General features: G+C 37.6%; 1 protein-coding gene across 1 annotated transcript in view; it reads left to right on the forward strand.

Annotated features, from left to right (window-relative positions):
• PTPN14 (protein tyrosine phosphatase non-receptor type 14) overlaps positions 1 to 10,332 on the forward strand; it is a 93,415-nt gene extending 83,083 nt beyond the window's left edge. The window contains exons 17-19 of the mRNA XM_073671957.1: positions 5,834 to 6,068; positions 6,159 to 6,322; positions 6,544 to 10,332. Coding sequence (XP_073528058.1) covers positions 5,834 to 6,068; positions 6,159 to 6,322; positions 6,544 to 6,672 — 528 coding nt within the window. The 3' untranslated portion in view covers positions 6,673 to 10,332. The remainder of the gene's footprint in view (positions 1 to 5,833; positions 6,069 to 6,158; positions 6,323 to 6,543) is intronic.
• The last annotated feature ends 5,703 nt before the right edge of the window (positions 10,333 to 16,035 follow it).

Consider the following 16,035-nt stretch of genomic DNA (forward strand, 5'->3'; position numbering starts at 1 on the left):
GCAAAATATGTCTAGGAGAGGCAAATGCCTCTAAGTGAAGTTTACCTTAAATGTCTATCCACGTGCGCGCCATTAAAAAAAAACTTCCTATGTGAGTAAATCAAATTTGTGACTTGCTTTTGTCAAATTTAGAAGAAGCCTGAAGAGATCGGGTCTCTCATTGTAATCATTTAACTGGTGGACATATAAAATTACTTACAATTATATTTAACTGCAAAGTTAAAAGTGCAGAAGATTGGAGCCTCTTCTCTTGTGCCTCCGATTCTGCGAAATAGACATGGCTTTCTGTAAAGCCACCCGCTACTACTCCTAATGTGAAGCTGAAATGGTCTACAATTGTTGAGTATTTGGAGACCCCTTTCCCACATAGGACTTGCTTCATGCACAGTTTTTGTAATTTGACTAAATATAAGTATTCCCCTCACTTTGCGGCCCACCTTTCTAGCTTTTATTTCCACGATCCCTGAACCTCCTCATATTTGTCCAGATACTTGTATCCCTGTGATAAGAGTTATGAGTTTTCTTTCCGGTGTGACACATGGCTCCTCGCAGTTTCCCATCAATCCCCTGTGAATGTTTTTGTGGATCTTCCAATTATAACAGTTGTATCTGCGTATATTCCTGGTATGATGTTTTGGCCGTGCAGTCGTGTCACATCACCGCCTCACAATACAGAAATCTTATCAGATCACGCGTTTCATGGGATGCCAAAGAAAACATGTCCTTTTCCAATGCAAGCTGGGATCTGAGCGCTTTATTTTTCTTCCAGATTTTTTTTTTTTTTTTTAAAGGGAACCCATCACCCTATTGTTTAGTCTTTAATAGGTTTATATTACCAATGCTGTAATATAGGGAGCTATAACTAGGCAAGGGAAAAAATTTGTTTTTTAAAGGTCAATTTCATATTTTGTGTTTGGAACAGAGGTCCTTGCTGATCGACGAGTCTCCCAACCTGAGCTGACTGCTTCATATCTGCCTGTAAAGCCGTTGGCTCAGGTCGGGAAACTCGTCCATTGATCTTTCCGATCTAAGAATGGTCCACACTTCATGGATGTGTTAAACCGGCCTCAAGGTAGGACTCTGGTGACATTTGGGCGATAACCAGTTGTGGTAATATTGCAACATTACTGGGGAGGAGGGTTTGGACCCTCGTAGATTAGAATAAACGAGTCTCATCCGATTCACAGAAGAAAATATTGCATGCAGAATTATTTTTTTCCTTTTACATGTAGTCATGGTCAATGTGAAAATTGTCATCTGGACAGCTCCATTGAATTGGTCAGTGTGCACATGTTAGTATACATGATGCTTATTACGCAAATGTGTGTGTGTTTTTATTATAAATTTTTACCTCTGCATTTTTTGTATGTGTGTGTATATATGTATGTATATATACATACGTGTGTGTGTGTGTGTGTGTGTGTGTATATATATTTTACACACACACACACACACACACACACACACACACACACACACACACACACACACACACACACACACACACACACTGGTCCAAAAGTAGGTGGACAGAAAGTGTAATAAGGTTATGAAGGGGGAGATTTATCAAACAAAATCCAGTGATTTTAGATAACATTATGTGGAGTGATGAAGCTTCTTTCACATTATCCGGCCATATTAACAGACATAATTGTATTTACTGGTATAATGAGAACATGCATTTAACATTAGAGCAACAACTAAATGAGCCTGGTGTCAATGTTTGGGGTGGTATTTCAAGTTTTGGTGTTTTAGGACCAATATTTTTTGATGGAACAGTCACAGGAGATAAGTATCTCGAAATTGTAATGAATCAAGTTGTTCCCCAGTTACAGCAACAGCCTAATACAAATGACCTTTATTTCCAACAAGATGGGACCCCTCCACATTATTCAAGAGTGGTCCGCGAGTATCTTGATGAAACATTTCCTAATAAATGGATTGGCCGAAGAGGCCCACTTGATTGGCCGGCACGTTCACCAGACTTGACCCCAATGGATTTTTTCTTTTGGGGAGTACTCAAGGACAAAGTTTATAGTCGAAAACCAAAACGTGTCAGTGACTTGAAAAATTCAATAAGAGATGCATTTCAAGAAATTAATACCCAAAGAGACTTGTGCAAAAAAGTTTGTCGAAGCGTAAGAGGCGACTCCAAAGCTGTGCAAATTGTAATGGAAAACAGTTTGAGCCCCTGCGGTGATAAATTTTAAGGGCTTTTATATTATTGTTCAGAATAAAATTTAATTGTCAATGTTATGCTTGTGTTAGTAAATATAATTTTATATATAAATCAGAATAAATGGTATTATTTTCTGTTCACCTACTTTTGGACCACCCTGTGTGTGTGTGTGTGTATGTGTGTATATATATATATATATATATATATATATATATATATATATATATATATATATATATATATATGTATGTATATATAATATATGTGTGTATATACACTGTGTGCAGAATTATTAGGCAAGTTGTATTTTTGAGGATTATTTTTATTATTGATCAACAACTATGTTCTCAATCAACCCAAAAGACTCATAAATATCCAAGCTTAATATTTTTGGAAGTTGGAGTGGTTTTTTTTTTTTTTAGATTTGGCTATATTAGGAGGATATCTGTTTGTGCAGGTAACTATTACTGTGCCGAATTATTAGGCAACTTAATAAAAACCAAATATAATCCCATCCCGCTTGTTTATTTTCACCAGGTAAACCAATATCAGTGCACAAAATTTAGAAATAAACATTTCTGACATACAAAAACCCAAAAAATTAGTGATCAATATAGCCACCTTTCTTTATGATGACACTCAGCAGCCTTCCATCCATAGATTCTGTCAGTTGCTTGATCTGTTTTCAAACAACATTGCGGGCAGCAGCCACCACAGCCTCCCAGACACTGTTCCCAGAGGTGTACTGTTTACCCTTCCTGTAGATCTCACATTTTATGATGGACCACAGGTTCTCTATGGGGTTCAGATGAGGTGAACAAGGGGACCATGTCATTATTTTTTATTCTTTTAGACCTTTACTGGCCAGCCACGCTGTGGAGTAGTTGGATGCATGTGATGGAGCATTGTCCTGCATGAAAATCATGTTTTTCTTGAACGATACCAACTTCTTCCTGTACCACTGCTTGAAGAAGTTGTCTTCCAGAAACTGGCAGTAGGTCTGGGAGTTGAGCTTCACTCCATCCTCAACCCGAAAAGGTCCCACAAGTTCATCTTTGATGATACCAGCCCATACCAGTACCCCACCTCCACCTTGCTGGCATCTGAGTCGGAGTGGAGCTCTCTGCCCTTTACTGATCCAGCCTCTGGCCCATCCATCTGGCCCATCAAGAGTCACTCTCATTTCATCAGTCCATAAAACCTTTGAAAAATCAGTCTTAAGATATTTCTTGGCCCATTCTTGACGTTTTATCTTATGTTTCTTGTTCAAAGGTGGTCGTTTTTCAGCCTTCCTTACCTTGGCCATGTCCCTGAGTATCGCACACCTTGTGCTTTTTGATACTCCAGTAACGTTTCAGCTCTGAAATATGGCAAAACTGGTGGCGAATGGCATCTTGGCAGCTTCACGCTTAATTTTCCTCAATTCATGGGCAGTTATTTTGCGCCTTTTTTGGCCAACACGCTTCTTGCGACCCTGTTGGCTATTTGCCATGAAACGCTTGATTGTTTGGTGATCACGCTTCAAAAGTTTGGAAATTTCAAGACTGCTGCATCCCTCTGCAAGACATCTCACAATTTTGGACTTTTCAGAGCCCATCAAATCTATCTTCTGACCCATTTTGCCAAAGGAAAGGAAGTTGCCTAATAATTAAGCACTCCTTATATAGGGGGTTGATGTCATTAGACAACACCCCTCCTCATTACAGAGATGCACATCCCCAGATTTACTTAATTGGGAGTTGGCTCTCAAGCCTATGCAGCTTGGAGTAGGACAACCTGTATAATAAGTATTGTGTGATCAAAATACGCATTTGCCTAATAATTCTGCATGCTGTGTGTGTGTATATGTGTGCATATGTATGTACAGTGGTGGCCAAATGTATTGGCACCCCTGCAATTCTGTCAGATAATACTCAGTTTCTTCCTGAAAATGATTGCAATCACAAATTCTTTGGTCTTATTATCTTCATTTAATTTGCTTGCAAGGAAAAAACACAAAAGAGAATGAAGCAAAAATCAAATCATTGATCATTTCACACAAAACTCCAAAAATGGGCCAGACAAAAGTATTAGCACCCTCAGCCTAATACTTGGTTGCACAACCTTTAGCCAAAATAACTGCGAACAACCGCTTCCGGTAACCATCAATGAGTTTCTTACAATGCTCTGCTGGAATTGTAGACCATTCTTCTTTGGCAAACTGCTCCAGGTCCCTGATATTTGAAGGGTGCCTTCTCCAAACTGCCATTTTGAGATCTCTCCACAGGTGTTCTATGGGATTCAGGTCTGGACTCATTGCTGGCCACCTTAGAAGTCTCCAGTGCTTTTGGTAGTGTGTTTTGGGTCATTGTCCTGCTGGAAGACCCATAACCTCTGAGGGAGACCCAGCTGTCTCACACTGGGCCCTACATTATGCTGCAAAATTTGTTGGTAGTCTTCAGACTTCATAATGGCATGCACACAGTCAAGCAGTCCAGTGCCAGAGGCAGCAAAGCAACCTCAAAACATCAGGGAACCTCCGCCATGTTTGACTATAGGGACCGTGTTCTTTTCTTTGAATGCCTCTTTTTTTTCCTGTACCCTCTATGTTGATGCTTTTTGCCAAAAAGCTCTACTTTTGTCTCATCTGACCAGAGAACATTCTTCCAAAACGTTTTAGGCTTTCTCAGGTAAGTTTTGGCAAACTCCAGCTTGGCTTTTTTATGTCTCGGGGTAAGAAGTGGGGTCTTCCTGGGTATCCTACCATACTGTCCCTTTTCATTCAGACGCCGACGGATAGTACGGGTTGACACTGTTGTACCCTTGGACTGCAGGGCAGCTTGAACTTGTTTGGATGTTAGTCGAGGTTCTTTATCCACCATCCGCACAATCTTGCGTTGAAATCTCTCGTCAATTTTTCTTTTCCGTCCACATCTAGGGAGGTTAGCCACAGTGCCATGGGCTTTGAACTTCTTGATGACACTGCGCACGGAAGACACAGGAACATTCAGGTCTTTGGATATGGACTTGTAGCCTTGAGATTGCTCATGCTTCCTCACAATTTAGTTTCTCAAGTCCTCAGACAGTTCTTTGGTCGTCTTTCTTTTCTCCATGCTCAATGTGGTACACACAAGGACACAGGACAGAGGTTGAGTCAACTTTAATCCATGTTAACTGGCTGCAAGTGTGATTTAGTTATTGCCAACACCTGTTAGGTGCCACAGGTAAGTTACAGGTGCTGTTAATTACACGAATTAGAGAAGCATCACATGATTTTTCAAACAGTGCCAATACTTTTGTCCACCCCCTTTTTTAGGTTTGGTGTGGAATTGTATCCAATTTGGCTTTAGGACCATTCTTTTTGTGTTTTTTCATTGAAGACAAATTAAATGAAGATAATAATACCAAAGAATTTGTGATTGCAATCATTTTCAGGAAGAAACTGAGTATTATCTGACAGAATTGCAGGGGTGCCAATACTTTTGGCCACCACTGTATGCATGTATGTGTAACCAGCCCTATAAGGAAAAATGTAATTGCCATTAATGCTGTATATAGTTTGTTGTGGATGCTTTTTTTTTTTTTTTTTACTTCTTTGCCTCCCCACCTTTATTATCAAAGACACCATTAAAACTATACCGTACTTCAGTTAATCTGCATCTGTATATTTTATAGGAGGAGGCGAGAGCCAAGGGTCACCGTTACTGGCCTAAACGGGGGGCCAAACAAAACTCTGCGACCTATGGAAAATTTAAAGTTACCACGAATTTCCGTACAGATTCTGGCTGCTATGCAACCACCGGATTAAAGATCAAGCATCTCCTGTCGGGTGAAGAACGGACTGTTTGGCATCTGCAGTTCACGGACTGGCCGGACCATGGATGCCCAGAGGAAAGTCGAGGGTTTTTATGTAAGAATTCTGCTCACTCAGGTTGATTTTTTTTTATTATTTTATTTATTTATTTATTTTTATTTTTTTAATATATTTTATTACTTCCAGCGTACCTAGAGGAAATTCAGTCTGTGCGGCGTCTCGCCAACAGCGTGCTGGACAGTAGCAGCCACTGCAACCCTCCGGTTTTGGTTCACTGCGGGGCCGGTGTGGGGAGAACCGGCGTGGTCATTCTCACTGAGCTAATGATGCGTTGTTTTGAACACGATGAGGTATGGTGCTTGATTTGCGTACGTTTTTACAATTTGGCTTTTTTTTAAAAAATAAAATGTTTAAACCTTTTTATCTATCCATCCTGTGGTTTCCATAATTCCAACCACTTTTCCTTCCGGTTGTTAAAATTTAATTTCAATGTTGAGTGTGTTTTTTTTTTTTTTTGGTTTTGTTTTTTTATGTATGTTTTTTAATATATATATTTTTTATTTTATTTTAGAAAATTGAGATCCCAATGATGTTGAACCATCTCCGGGAACAAAGGATGTTCTTGATTCAGACGATCGCCCAGTATAAGTTTGTCTACCAAGTTCTGATCCAGTTTCTTGAAAGTTCCAGACTGATATAATAGCGTAACAGCGTCCTCCCTGTATTTAATATCTGATTTATTCATTTTTTTTTTTTCTTCTTTTAATTGAAATAAGTTAATTTATTTTTCTTAATTTATGTAAAAAGTTGGACCGTTTATTGAACCACATTTAATGATGTATGATGTTTTTTTAGTGGTTGAGTTTTTTTGTTTTTTTTTAATCTGATGCCTGAATTTTTTTTTATTCCGACACAGAAGTCTGCAACTGTACGAAAGATTCTTCTGTATTATAAATATTGTGCACTAGTTTATATGCAAAAAGAATGCTTAATTTTTTTATTTCTAGTAATATATACTTTTGTCTATAACCTGCTGTATAGTTAGTATACATGAAAAATGCACCTTAAGCCATTTATAATCCGGAATCGGTGATCGTATATATGGCCCATAGCCATCAATCAGAGCCCAGCCTTAGTTTTCTAAACTGCACAGGGAAAATAAAAGCGGAGCTTGGGCAGGTATGTTTTGCCATTTTTTTTTTTTATTATTTTTATTGAATTTTTAAACATTTTTTGTACATTTCATATGCTTCTCTATACCCCTTAAAGTTGCATCACAATTGTCAGATTTATGAAAAATAATGCAAACAAATATAATGCAATGTTTTCCATAGTAGCCAATCATTTTGCCTTTTTTTTATGGAGGGAAGGGAGTGAATTTGTTTTTTACAAAAAAAACCTGAGTAAATGTGTCACAACATTTTTTTATTTTTTTTATTTGCCTGGTGTATGTTGGGTATATTCACACATGTTGCTTTTATAGGGTTTTTTTTTCATGAATAAAATGTCTAACAAGAAAATCACAGTGCAGATTTTGCATGTTTTTTCGGTGTTTTTTTTTTCTGATCACACTGGGGAAAAATGCAGTAATAAAAAAAAAAAGAAAAACTGAAGAAATTGGTTAGTCATCCTGTGGATGAGATTTTTAAGTTTTCATTACTTTTGCTGCTACTGTAGCACTGGCTTTTCTACCTGAACAAAAAAAAAACACATAAAAATGCATAAAAAATATTGTCTGAATAAGCCCTTTTTGAAATACAAAATATTACAGAAAGCTTTGCAAGTGAATTTAGTCCTGTACAAACTGTGGAAATTTCTACTGATTCCATGATTTTAGACTATAAAAGATGGATAATTTTTAGACCATGCTCTGTGAGCTCAACAGCCTGGACTCGAAACTGATACATGCAAACTACCAGAAAGATTTGTGCAGCTGCTGCTGATGTTTGGCTCAGAGCATTGTCTTATTACCCTTGAATATAAACCAGGAATTTTCTGTACACTGACTGCAAGCAAATGCCTTTAAAAAAAATGAGGAAATCAAACAATGTTTAAAAAGTTGTGGAATTTTCATTTACTTAGTCATAAACATTTGATTTACCATAAATCAGAAAAAAAATATCAACAACTATTAAGATCTCGTCAAATACCAGATACACATCACAAATAAAGTTGTTTGAGAACCCTCCAAAAATATGTATTACTGTATTTGCAAAATTGCCACCAAAGTATTTTGTTTTATTTTATTTTTTTGCTACATTGCTTGTCAAATTGGAATGATTTAAAATGTTTGTTTTATTTTTGCCTTGTACCATTTAAAGCTATTTTTTTCCCTTTTCTATGATAAGTTTTTTTCTTTAATACTGTGCATTATTTTTACTTGTTTTTTTCTGGCAGGGGAGGTGGGTAATCTAATCTCTTCCATGTGTCGAAAATTGCCAAATATAATTTATATTTTGTGAAATGTAGATTTTTTTTTTTGCCAAGTGGGGCGTTATAGGGTTCTCTTTGTGTTTTCTAATAACTCTGGGAACAGGATGGAGTGTAATATGGGTAGAATTGTTGACGTTTCTAAGAGACTTCTTATAGTTTATCTTTGGGACAGAATTCATCTGCATGCGGAAAAACTTCTATAAAACAGAAAAAAAAAAGTCATAAATAACACTTGGCTGACATGGTGAATAATACACTTTGGGCTTTCTTAGACCATGATGAGAAATGAAGCCCAATGGCTGCTGATATGCCTGTTGTTTGCGCAAGCAACCTGTCTTGGATCATTCAGGTCTTAAGACATTGAGCCACGGGGCAGAGAAGGGTCAAGGGGCAAAAAGGTGTGGCAATGTGTAAACTTTTTTTTTTTTTGATATACACTTTTTTTTATTTGTCTCTGCAAAATTCTAATCAATATTATTACTTAAAACCCTCTAAAGCTGATCTCAGGAACATGGTGACACCGTTGGGGATGTGAATATTCTACATTTGTTTCTCCTAGATGGGAATGAGCAAATCTGGGCAAATATCCTAAACCTTGACTTCAAAGGGATCTCCAAAGAAAATGGAAGGGCAAAATTCTTTTCATATTTTAACAATATTTCTGAAATCGTTGTTTCAAATTGTCTTAAAGGGAATCTGTCAGCAGGATTTCACACCCCAAACTATTTTTATGTGCATCTAGATCTATCAAAGACGAGTCCAACAATACCCTTACACAGCTGGTCCATTTCTCCGTTACTGAGAAATCTGTGTTTTGAATAGATATGCAAATTAAGCTAAAGAGTGTAGATCTGAAACCTCTGTCACTCCAGCTCTATTCCCCAACCTATCACCTCCTTCTCCAGCTTGACTGACAACCTCTATGATGTGTGACTTCAGGCAAAAGAGCTGTCAGTCACGCAGGAGGAGGCGGAAGTGGGTGGGGAATAGAGCTGGAGTGACAAAGGCCTCAGATCTACAAATGGCTCTTTAGCCTCATTTGCATATCTGAAGCCTCTTGTCACCCCAGCTCTATTCCCCACCCAGTTCTGCCTCCTCTTGGATGACTAACAGCTCCTTTGCCTGAAGTCAAACATTATAGAGGTTGTCAGTCAAGCAGGAGAAGGAGGCACTAGGCTGGGGAATAGAGCTGGAGTGACAGAGGCTTCAAATCTACCATAGCTCTTCAGTCTTATTTGCATATAAATTCAAACACTGATTTCTCAGTAATAGAGGAACGAATCGGCAAATTCATGGTATTTCTGGAAAGGGCTACATGCAAATATAAATAATTTGGAAGGTGACATCCCGTTGATAGGTTTGCCTTTAAAGGGGTTGTACAGGATTAGAAAATTAGATCTGCTTTCTTCTGGAAACAGCGCCACAGTTTCCCATAGGTTGTGCCTGGTATTGCGGTTAAGGTTTTTTGTTTTTTTTTGTATATGGGGCTGAGCTGCAAAACGCGCCAACCTATAGGCAGGTATGGTGCACTTTTGGGAGGAAAAAAACATTTTTTTAATGCTGTACATACCCATTTCCATGTTTTGTCCATAGGATATGTCTTATTGCAGCTCAGCCACATTTAAAGGAATTAGACCAAAGCTGCAATACCAGACATGGCCTACAGACAAGGGTGGCACTGTTGTTGAAAGAAAACTGCCATACACCGAACTTCTTATCTACTTTAAGTTAAATATTATTTGTTGGCTTTTCTGTCTATACATTTGTAAAGTATGTAGTATTTTTTTTGTACTGGTTCTTTATATTGTAACATGTAAAACCTCACATTCCTCTGTGCCCCGGGGCGCACAGATTATGTATTCTATGCATTTTGTTTTCATGTACAGTGATTTAACTGAATTATTTTATTAAAAAAAATTTAACATAACTACTTCACAACGTGATATTTGCAGCCGTGTGTATGGATGAGCTTTGTTACTATAGTGTATTATATTTCTGCTGTATATTGGCCTTCCTGCTCATTCACTTGACTTTGTTTAGCAGCGTTTGTATTTTCTACGGCTGTGATTTTAAACTGATGACCAAAAAAGTTTTTTGTTCTGTGTATATTTCATTTTTATAAACTTTTTGTACTTTTTTTTTTTTTTTTGGTCCTTCATTTATCCCTCGGTAAGTGAAAGGGAGAAAAAAACTAATTTGTTGAGCAAAGTTTTTTTTTTTTTTTTTTTGTAATGTAATAAACACTGAGTTCTTGCCAAGTTTAATTTCTTGTGTTTTTGTCTTAACTTTCACGCAATTATTTAACTATTTTATTTCCAGTTCCTTTCTACTTTCTTAAACTTGCCAATCATGTAATGGCACGTGCAGGCAGAGTTTATGGAAGCGGGTCTGCTTTGAAAAAAAAAAAAAAAACATGAAAAATCGTTTGAAATACTACTTCTATTCAATTTTGTTGTAAAACTCCTTTGTTCAGTCTTTTAAATGGTATTTTTTTTTTTTCAAAAAAAATTTCTGCTTCAGATTTTGAAAAATGTTTGGTTGGGGGGGAGTGCATGTCGCCCCTTTAGAGCGTTTTCCATCAGTACACGCTCCAAACTAGGCACTGTACAAATTGAAAGTTTTTACTGAATTGTTTTTTCTAGTCTTCTAACCCTCTTCGGGAAATGAAAAAGTCCTCCAAAAACTCCCTAACGGAGGAGTTTCCTAAATCGGTTTCCACTAGAGAAGTCAACTACCACAAACTTTTTTTTTTTTTTTTTTTTTTAAAACCCTAGTGTTCCCAAATCTCTAAAAGTGCTGTGATGTATATAAAAGACCCAAACGGTCACCCAACATCAGATGTTGGTTGAAGATTATGGAGTCTTATAAGCATTGATCCATGGAACAAAAGGGTGAAAACTAGCTGCCCCCCAGAATGAAGGAAAACTCTCGGCATAAGTGAGGTGGCTACCCTACAGTCGGTCTGACACATGAAGGGCTTGTCCACCGAAAACAAGTTATCATTTACCGAGACCCACGCCGATCGGCAGAACAGAGAATTTTTACACCGATTTACAAGTCAGATTTCTCTATGGAGTTGATGGAAAAAAATCATTGCACAGCTCTCATCAGCCCTATAGGGAATGAATGGAGCGGCAGTCGAGCGTTTGCCCCGTTCTGCAAATCTGTGTGGGTCCCAGTGACCCAAACCCCCTTTAAGCAAGCCTTGCCACATGGCCAGGGATGACAGCTAGGGCGTCTTGCTCAACCAGCCAGACTGATGAAGGGCAAACACCCTGAAACAGTTGTCTGTAGGGGAGTTTCTGGCTTAGCAATTAGCCATGGCCAAGTGGCTCGTTAGAGTTACACATCCAACATTCATGGTCTATGATGTAAGCCCGGGCCTTGGGTCTCTTGACTTGAAATAGATTGTTTTATAGCCCTATAACCACGCAATGCCTAGTGGTTGGGTCCTCCAGTCCATCACATGTTGTATTAACCCTCAGGCCACCGGATGTTTACGGACCATTAAATATAATGCTGGTAATTACACAATTAGAAGTGACCCTATTTACCAACCATCCAAAATTTGGACAATGGTTGGTAAAGCGGCTTACAATTAAGATATCTGTTGGCCATGTATTGTCCTAGACGGTATCTTCTGAAAAGCTTAGCAGGTCATGTGCTGGTGTCCGAATGTGCAGTATTTTTATGCACCATGTTGTACACGTACATCATGGTGATTGACCGTTCTGCTGTTACAGGACTTATTGCAGAGTCTTAGGGGTATAACCTTGTATGTACCAGATGACCATAGTCATTAGAAAATCCTGTTGTGGATTTTTCTGTGTGTCACATTGCTCAGAAACCCATTATTATTTATTTATATATATATATATAATATTTATTTTTATTTTTTTTTTAAAGATTTTAGTATGATGTGGTTTTTGAACTTTTTTTTTTTTCTTCCAATGTTTTGTTTTTTGCAGTCCTGTGACTTTGTAATCCACTCCAATCTTGACAATCTTCTATATTATGCGTCATGTCCCTTCTTGTTTTCCCTCCGGTAAAGTTTTCAAAACCTCATCAGAAAAACAACTCTGTATGAACAGCAATTCGAAATCCAAAAGGAAGGTGTGGTTTTTTTTTTTTTTTTTAATGAAATTTGGAGCAGATATTTTTGACTAGCATTTTGAAGCATGTGTGAACATGCCTAAAAGGTATTCATATGTTCAATGCTTTGTTGTTTTTCCCGTTTTTTTTTATTTTTTAAAAACACCTTGGGGGGAAAAAAAAACAAAAACATGCGTGTCACATATTTGAAATGGCTTCAAACTAGGCACTGACCGATGAAAAGGCTACAAAAAAAAATGATCCAGGGGGAACAAAAAAGTTACAAAATGCTTCAAAAACTGCTTCAGTAAACTGAAAAAAAAACAACTCCCCAAAGTTTTCCACAACTTTTTTTTGACCACTTAAAAAAATAAATAAAATTGGACATGGCTATGTAACCAGGGATATGTGGGTGTTCTCCTTGTAAGAAAAATAAAATAATTCTTTTGTACGAGTTGTTGGATTAAAAATTTTACTGTTTATTTTATTCACTTTTCTTCCCCATCTAAACAGGGGCGAGTTTTGTTACAATAAATCTTATTGTTTTACCACCGTTTTTCTTTTGAAGCTCGTCTGTCTTGTCAGTGGCATCACTGTATCAAAACGGAGTCTTACCCCCGCCGTTAGTAATCGGGGCCTGTTACAGCTATACAAGAGATTTTTAAGGCACTTGACCATATTTTCAGTCTAAGTGCTGTCCATGGAAATAACTGACAGCACTCAGACCAATGTTGTTCAATAGGGCTGTTCAGATGACGTCTTCATACAGACAGTGTCTGCATGATATGGGATGAGACTCGCCCATTCAAGTCTAAGTGCACAAAAAAAAATATGGGATCCCAAATATATCAACCATACAGCATTGGATTTTTATAGATATAGTATGATTAATATAGGAAACTATATTTGATCTTGTAAATATTAACTGCTTTATAAAAAACAGATTACCTACAGATGACAATAGTTAAAAAAAAAAAAAAAAAATTCTGAATGGTATTCCAATTTTTTTTTAATGTATCTATGGCTAGGTTCCTCCACAAAGAGGATTTGGTGTCTTTGTGCACAAAAAAAAAATAAAATTCAGTATGGTTTTTTTTTTGGGCGCTGTGGAAACCAATCTGCAAAATGTCAATTTCTCTGAGTAAATATGCTTTATATGTAGATTTTCCCCATAGAATTGAATCATATAAAGATAATCCACAGGTAAAAAAAAATAAATGCATTTTTATTCCAGTGGAAACAAATGCATGTAATCGGCACGTGGGTAACAAAACTTACCAAAGCTAAGTAACAGGAAGTTTACAAAAAAGTTTTATTTTACATGACATCAAAAAGACAAAACACCTGAATAAAAAAGAATAAAATCATGTAAAAAGTGCTGATTAAATCCTGTACAGAACAGGAAGCTTGGGTCTCAATCTATAAACAATGGATGAAAAAGGACCAACAAACTAAGGCCCAAAATATATCACAGACTACATCGACCAATCAAACTAGCCCAATTCATGTTTTGAATGATTACAAACATTCAAAAACAAAGGATTCTTAAATTCACCGATCATCCGGCAGATGATCATTTGTTATGGCCTCTTTATTCATCTTTAATCTAATACGTATGGGCTCCCTTGGGCTTAATGGCCAGAATGAAATGTGCAAAATTGCTGATTTTTTTTTTTTCAATTTTTATTCTAAAGATAGTGATATGGAAAATTAAAATACAAAAAAATGTAAACAATAGTTTATTTTCTGATTACACTCCTTTTTTAATCCATGCTACTACTGCTGCTGTAGTCATAGGACAGCCAGCAAGTTTTCTCTTAGATCAAGTTCCCACAATAATAATAAGTTTTATTTTTATAGCGCCAACATATTCCGCAGCACTTTACAATTTTAGGCGGGCTCGCGGGGGGGGGGGGGGGGGCTTGAACAGACAAAAAGACATTACCAATTAAGCATAACTCATATTAAAAAGGAGTGCGGGCCCGGCTCGCAAGCTTAGTCTATACGGAAATAGGGGAGACAAAAGGTAAAATGTACAAATATTGTATACAATAATTGTAACATTGAATTTGACACTGTACCAAAAACGCAGCATCTTAGAATTTCAGCAAAGTGGATGGGATTTATGAAAAAAAACTCATGCCCATTATTTTTTTATTTTTTTTTACACTGTATAAAACTGACCTGTGGTGCGTTTTGAAAGTAGCAACACGTCAATTTCTCTGGTGGGTATAGAGTAGTATGCAGATTTTCCCCATAGAACTGCATCAAATGCGGAAAATCCATAGACAAGACGTATGTGTTTTTAGTGCGTTCCTGCTGCGGAAACGCACTTAATCCAAACAGGATAAGGCCACGTTCACACGTTCAGTATTTGTAAGCCAAAATCAGGAGTGGGTGAAAAGTGTAGAAGTGGTCATGTGGTTCTATTATACTTTCCTTCTGATTGTCCCACTCCTGGTTTTGGCTCACAAATACTGATGTAAAATACTGAATGTGTTTGCCTAGTTCGATACCCTACTGTAAACTCCAGAATACGGCCCACAGGAGCTCTCTTCTTCACCTTTGACCCTGAGAAGGTTAGGAATTTTCTAGGTCCTGGCATAGGGAAAATATATATATATTCTTGTACCGTGTTAGGCAGTAGATAGAAAAATATTTAGATTTGAGAGTCCTCAGTGGTTGATACCTTTTTAATGGCTAACTGAAAAGATGGTAACAAATTGCAAGCTTTCGAGACTACTCGGGTCTCTTCATCAGGCTAGTATACCACAAAATCTGAAGAGTCACATATTTATACACAATAAGACACAAAAATAATGCAATAGGTAAGACAGGTGATGAAAAGCAGAGTTATTATGGAAGAGAAACAGTTCTGGCTATAAATATTTTAGCAGTTAATAGATAAGGAATGTGAAGGTTTTATTGTCCTGTGACTAGGTCCAGTGTGTACTAGCCTGATGAAGAGACCTGAGTAGTCTCGAAAGCTTGCAATTTGTTACCATCTTTTCAGTTAGCCATTAAAAGGTATAAACCACTGAGGACTCTCAAATCTAAATATTTTTCTAGGTCCTGGCATAAGTTCTGGTTGTGGATTCCTTCCTACTCTGGAATAGGAGGAGACCAGATTGGGAGAAAAATCTTTCCTCATTAATAGCACCCTCTCAAATTCCACGCTGTCAGGTGTAGATTGGTTACTTGAGGATGGTAGATTGGACCTTGCGAAAGGAGGCTCAGGATCTCGGGAAGGACCCACGGGTCGGTGACAGACATTGTCCTCAATCAAGAAAACCATGGTCTTTTCTGCCAAAGGGGGCAATTAGGACGATCCTTACTCAGTCCTCTCTGATTTTCCTCACTGCGATTGGTATCAGGGCTATTGGAGGGAAGGCATATGCCAGGTTGAATATCTATGGGAGCAAAAGACGTAGTTACTTACCGGTAACGGGATTTCTCAGAGCCCATGACGGCACCACGGAGAGAGGGGATCCGCCCTTCAAGGACAGGAAACCTACAGATAAAAAGGCGGTACCTCTCT

Source organism: Phyllobates terribilis, unplaced genomic scaffold (genome assembly GCF_046119375.1).
Source record: "Phyllobates terribilis strain yellow unplaced genomic scaffold, ASM4611937v1 Scaffold_3__8_contigs__length_932513732, whole genome shotgun sequence".
Lineage (NCBI taxonomy): Eukaryota > Metazoa > Chordata > Amphibia > Anura > Dendrobatidae > Phyllobates > Phyllobates terribilis.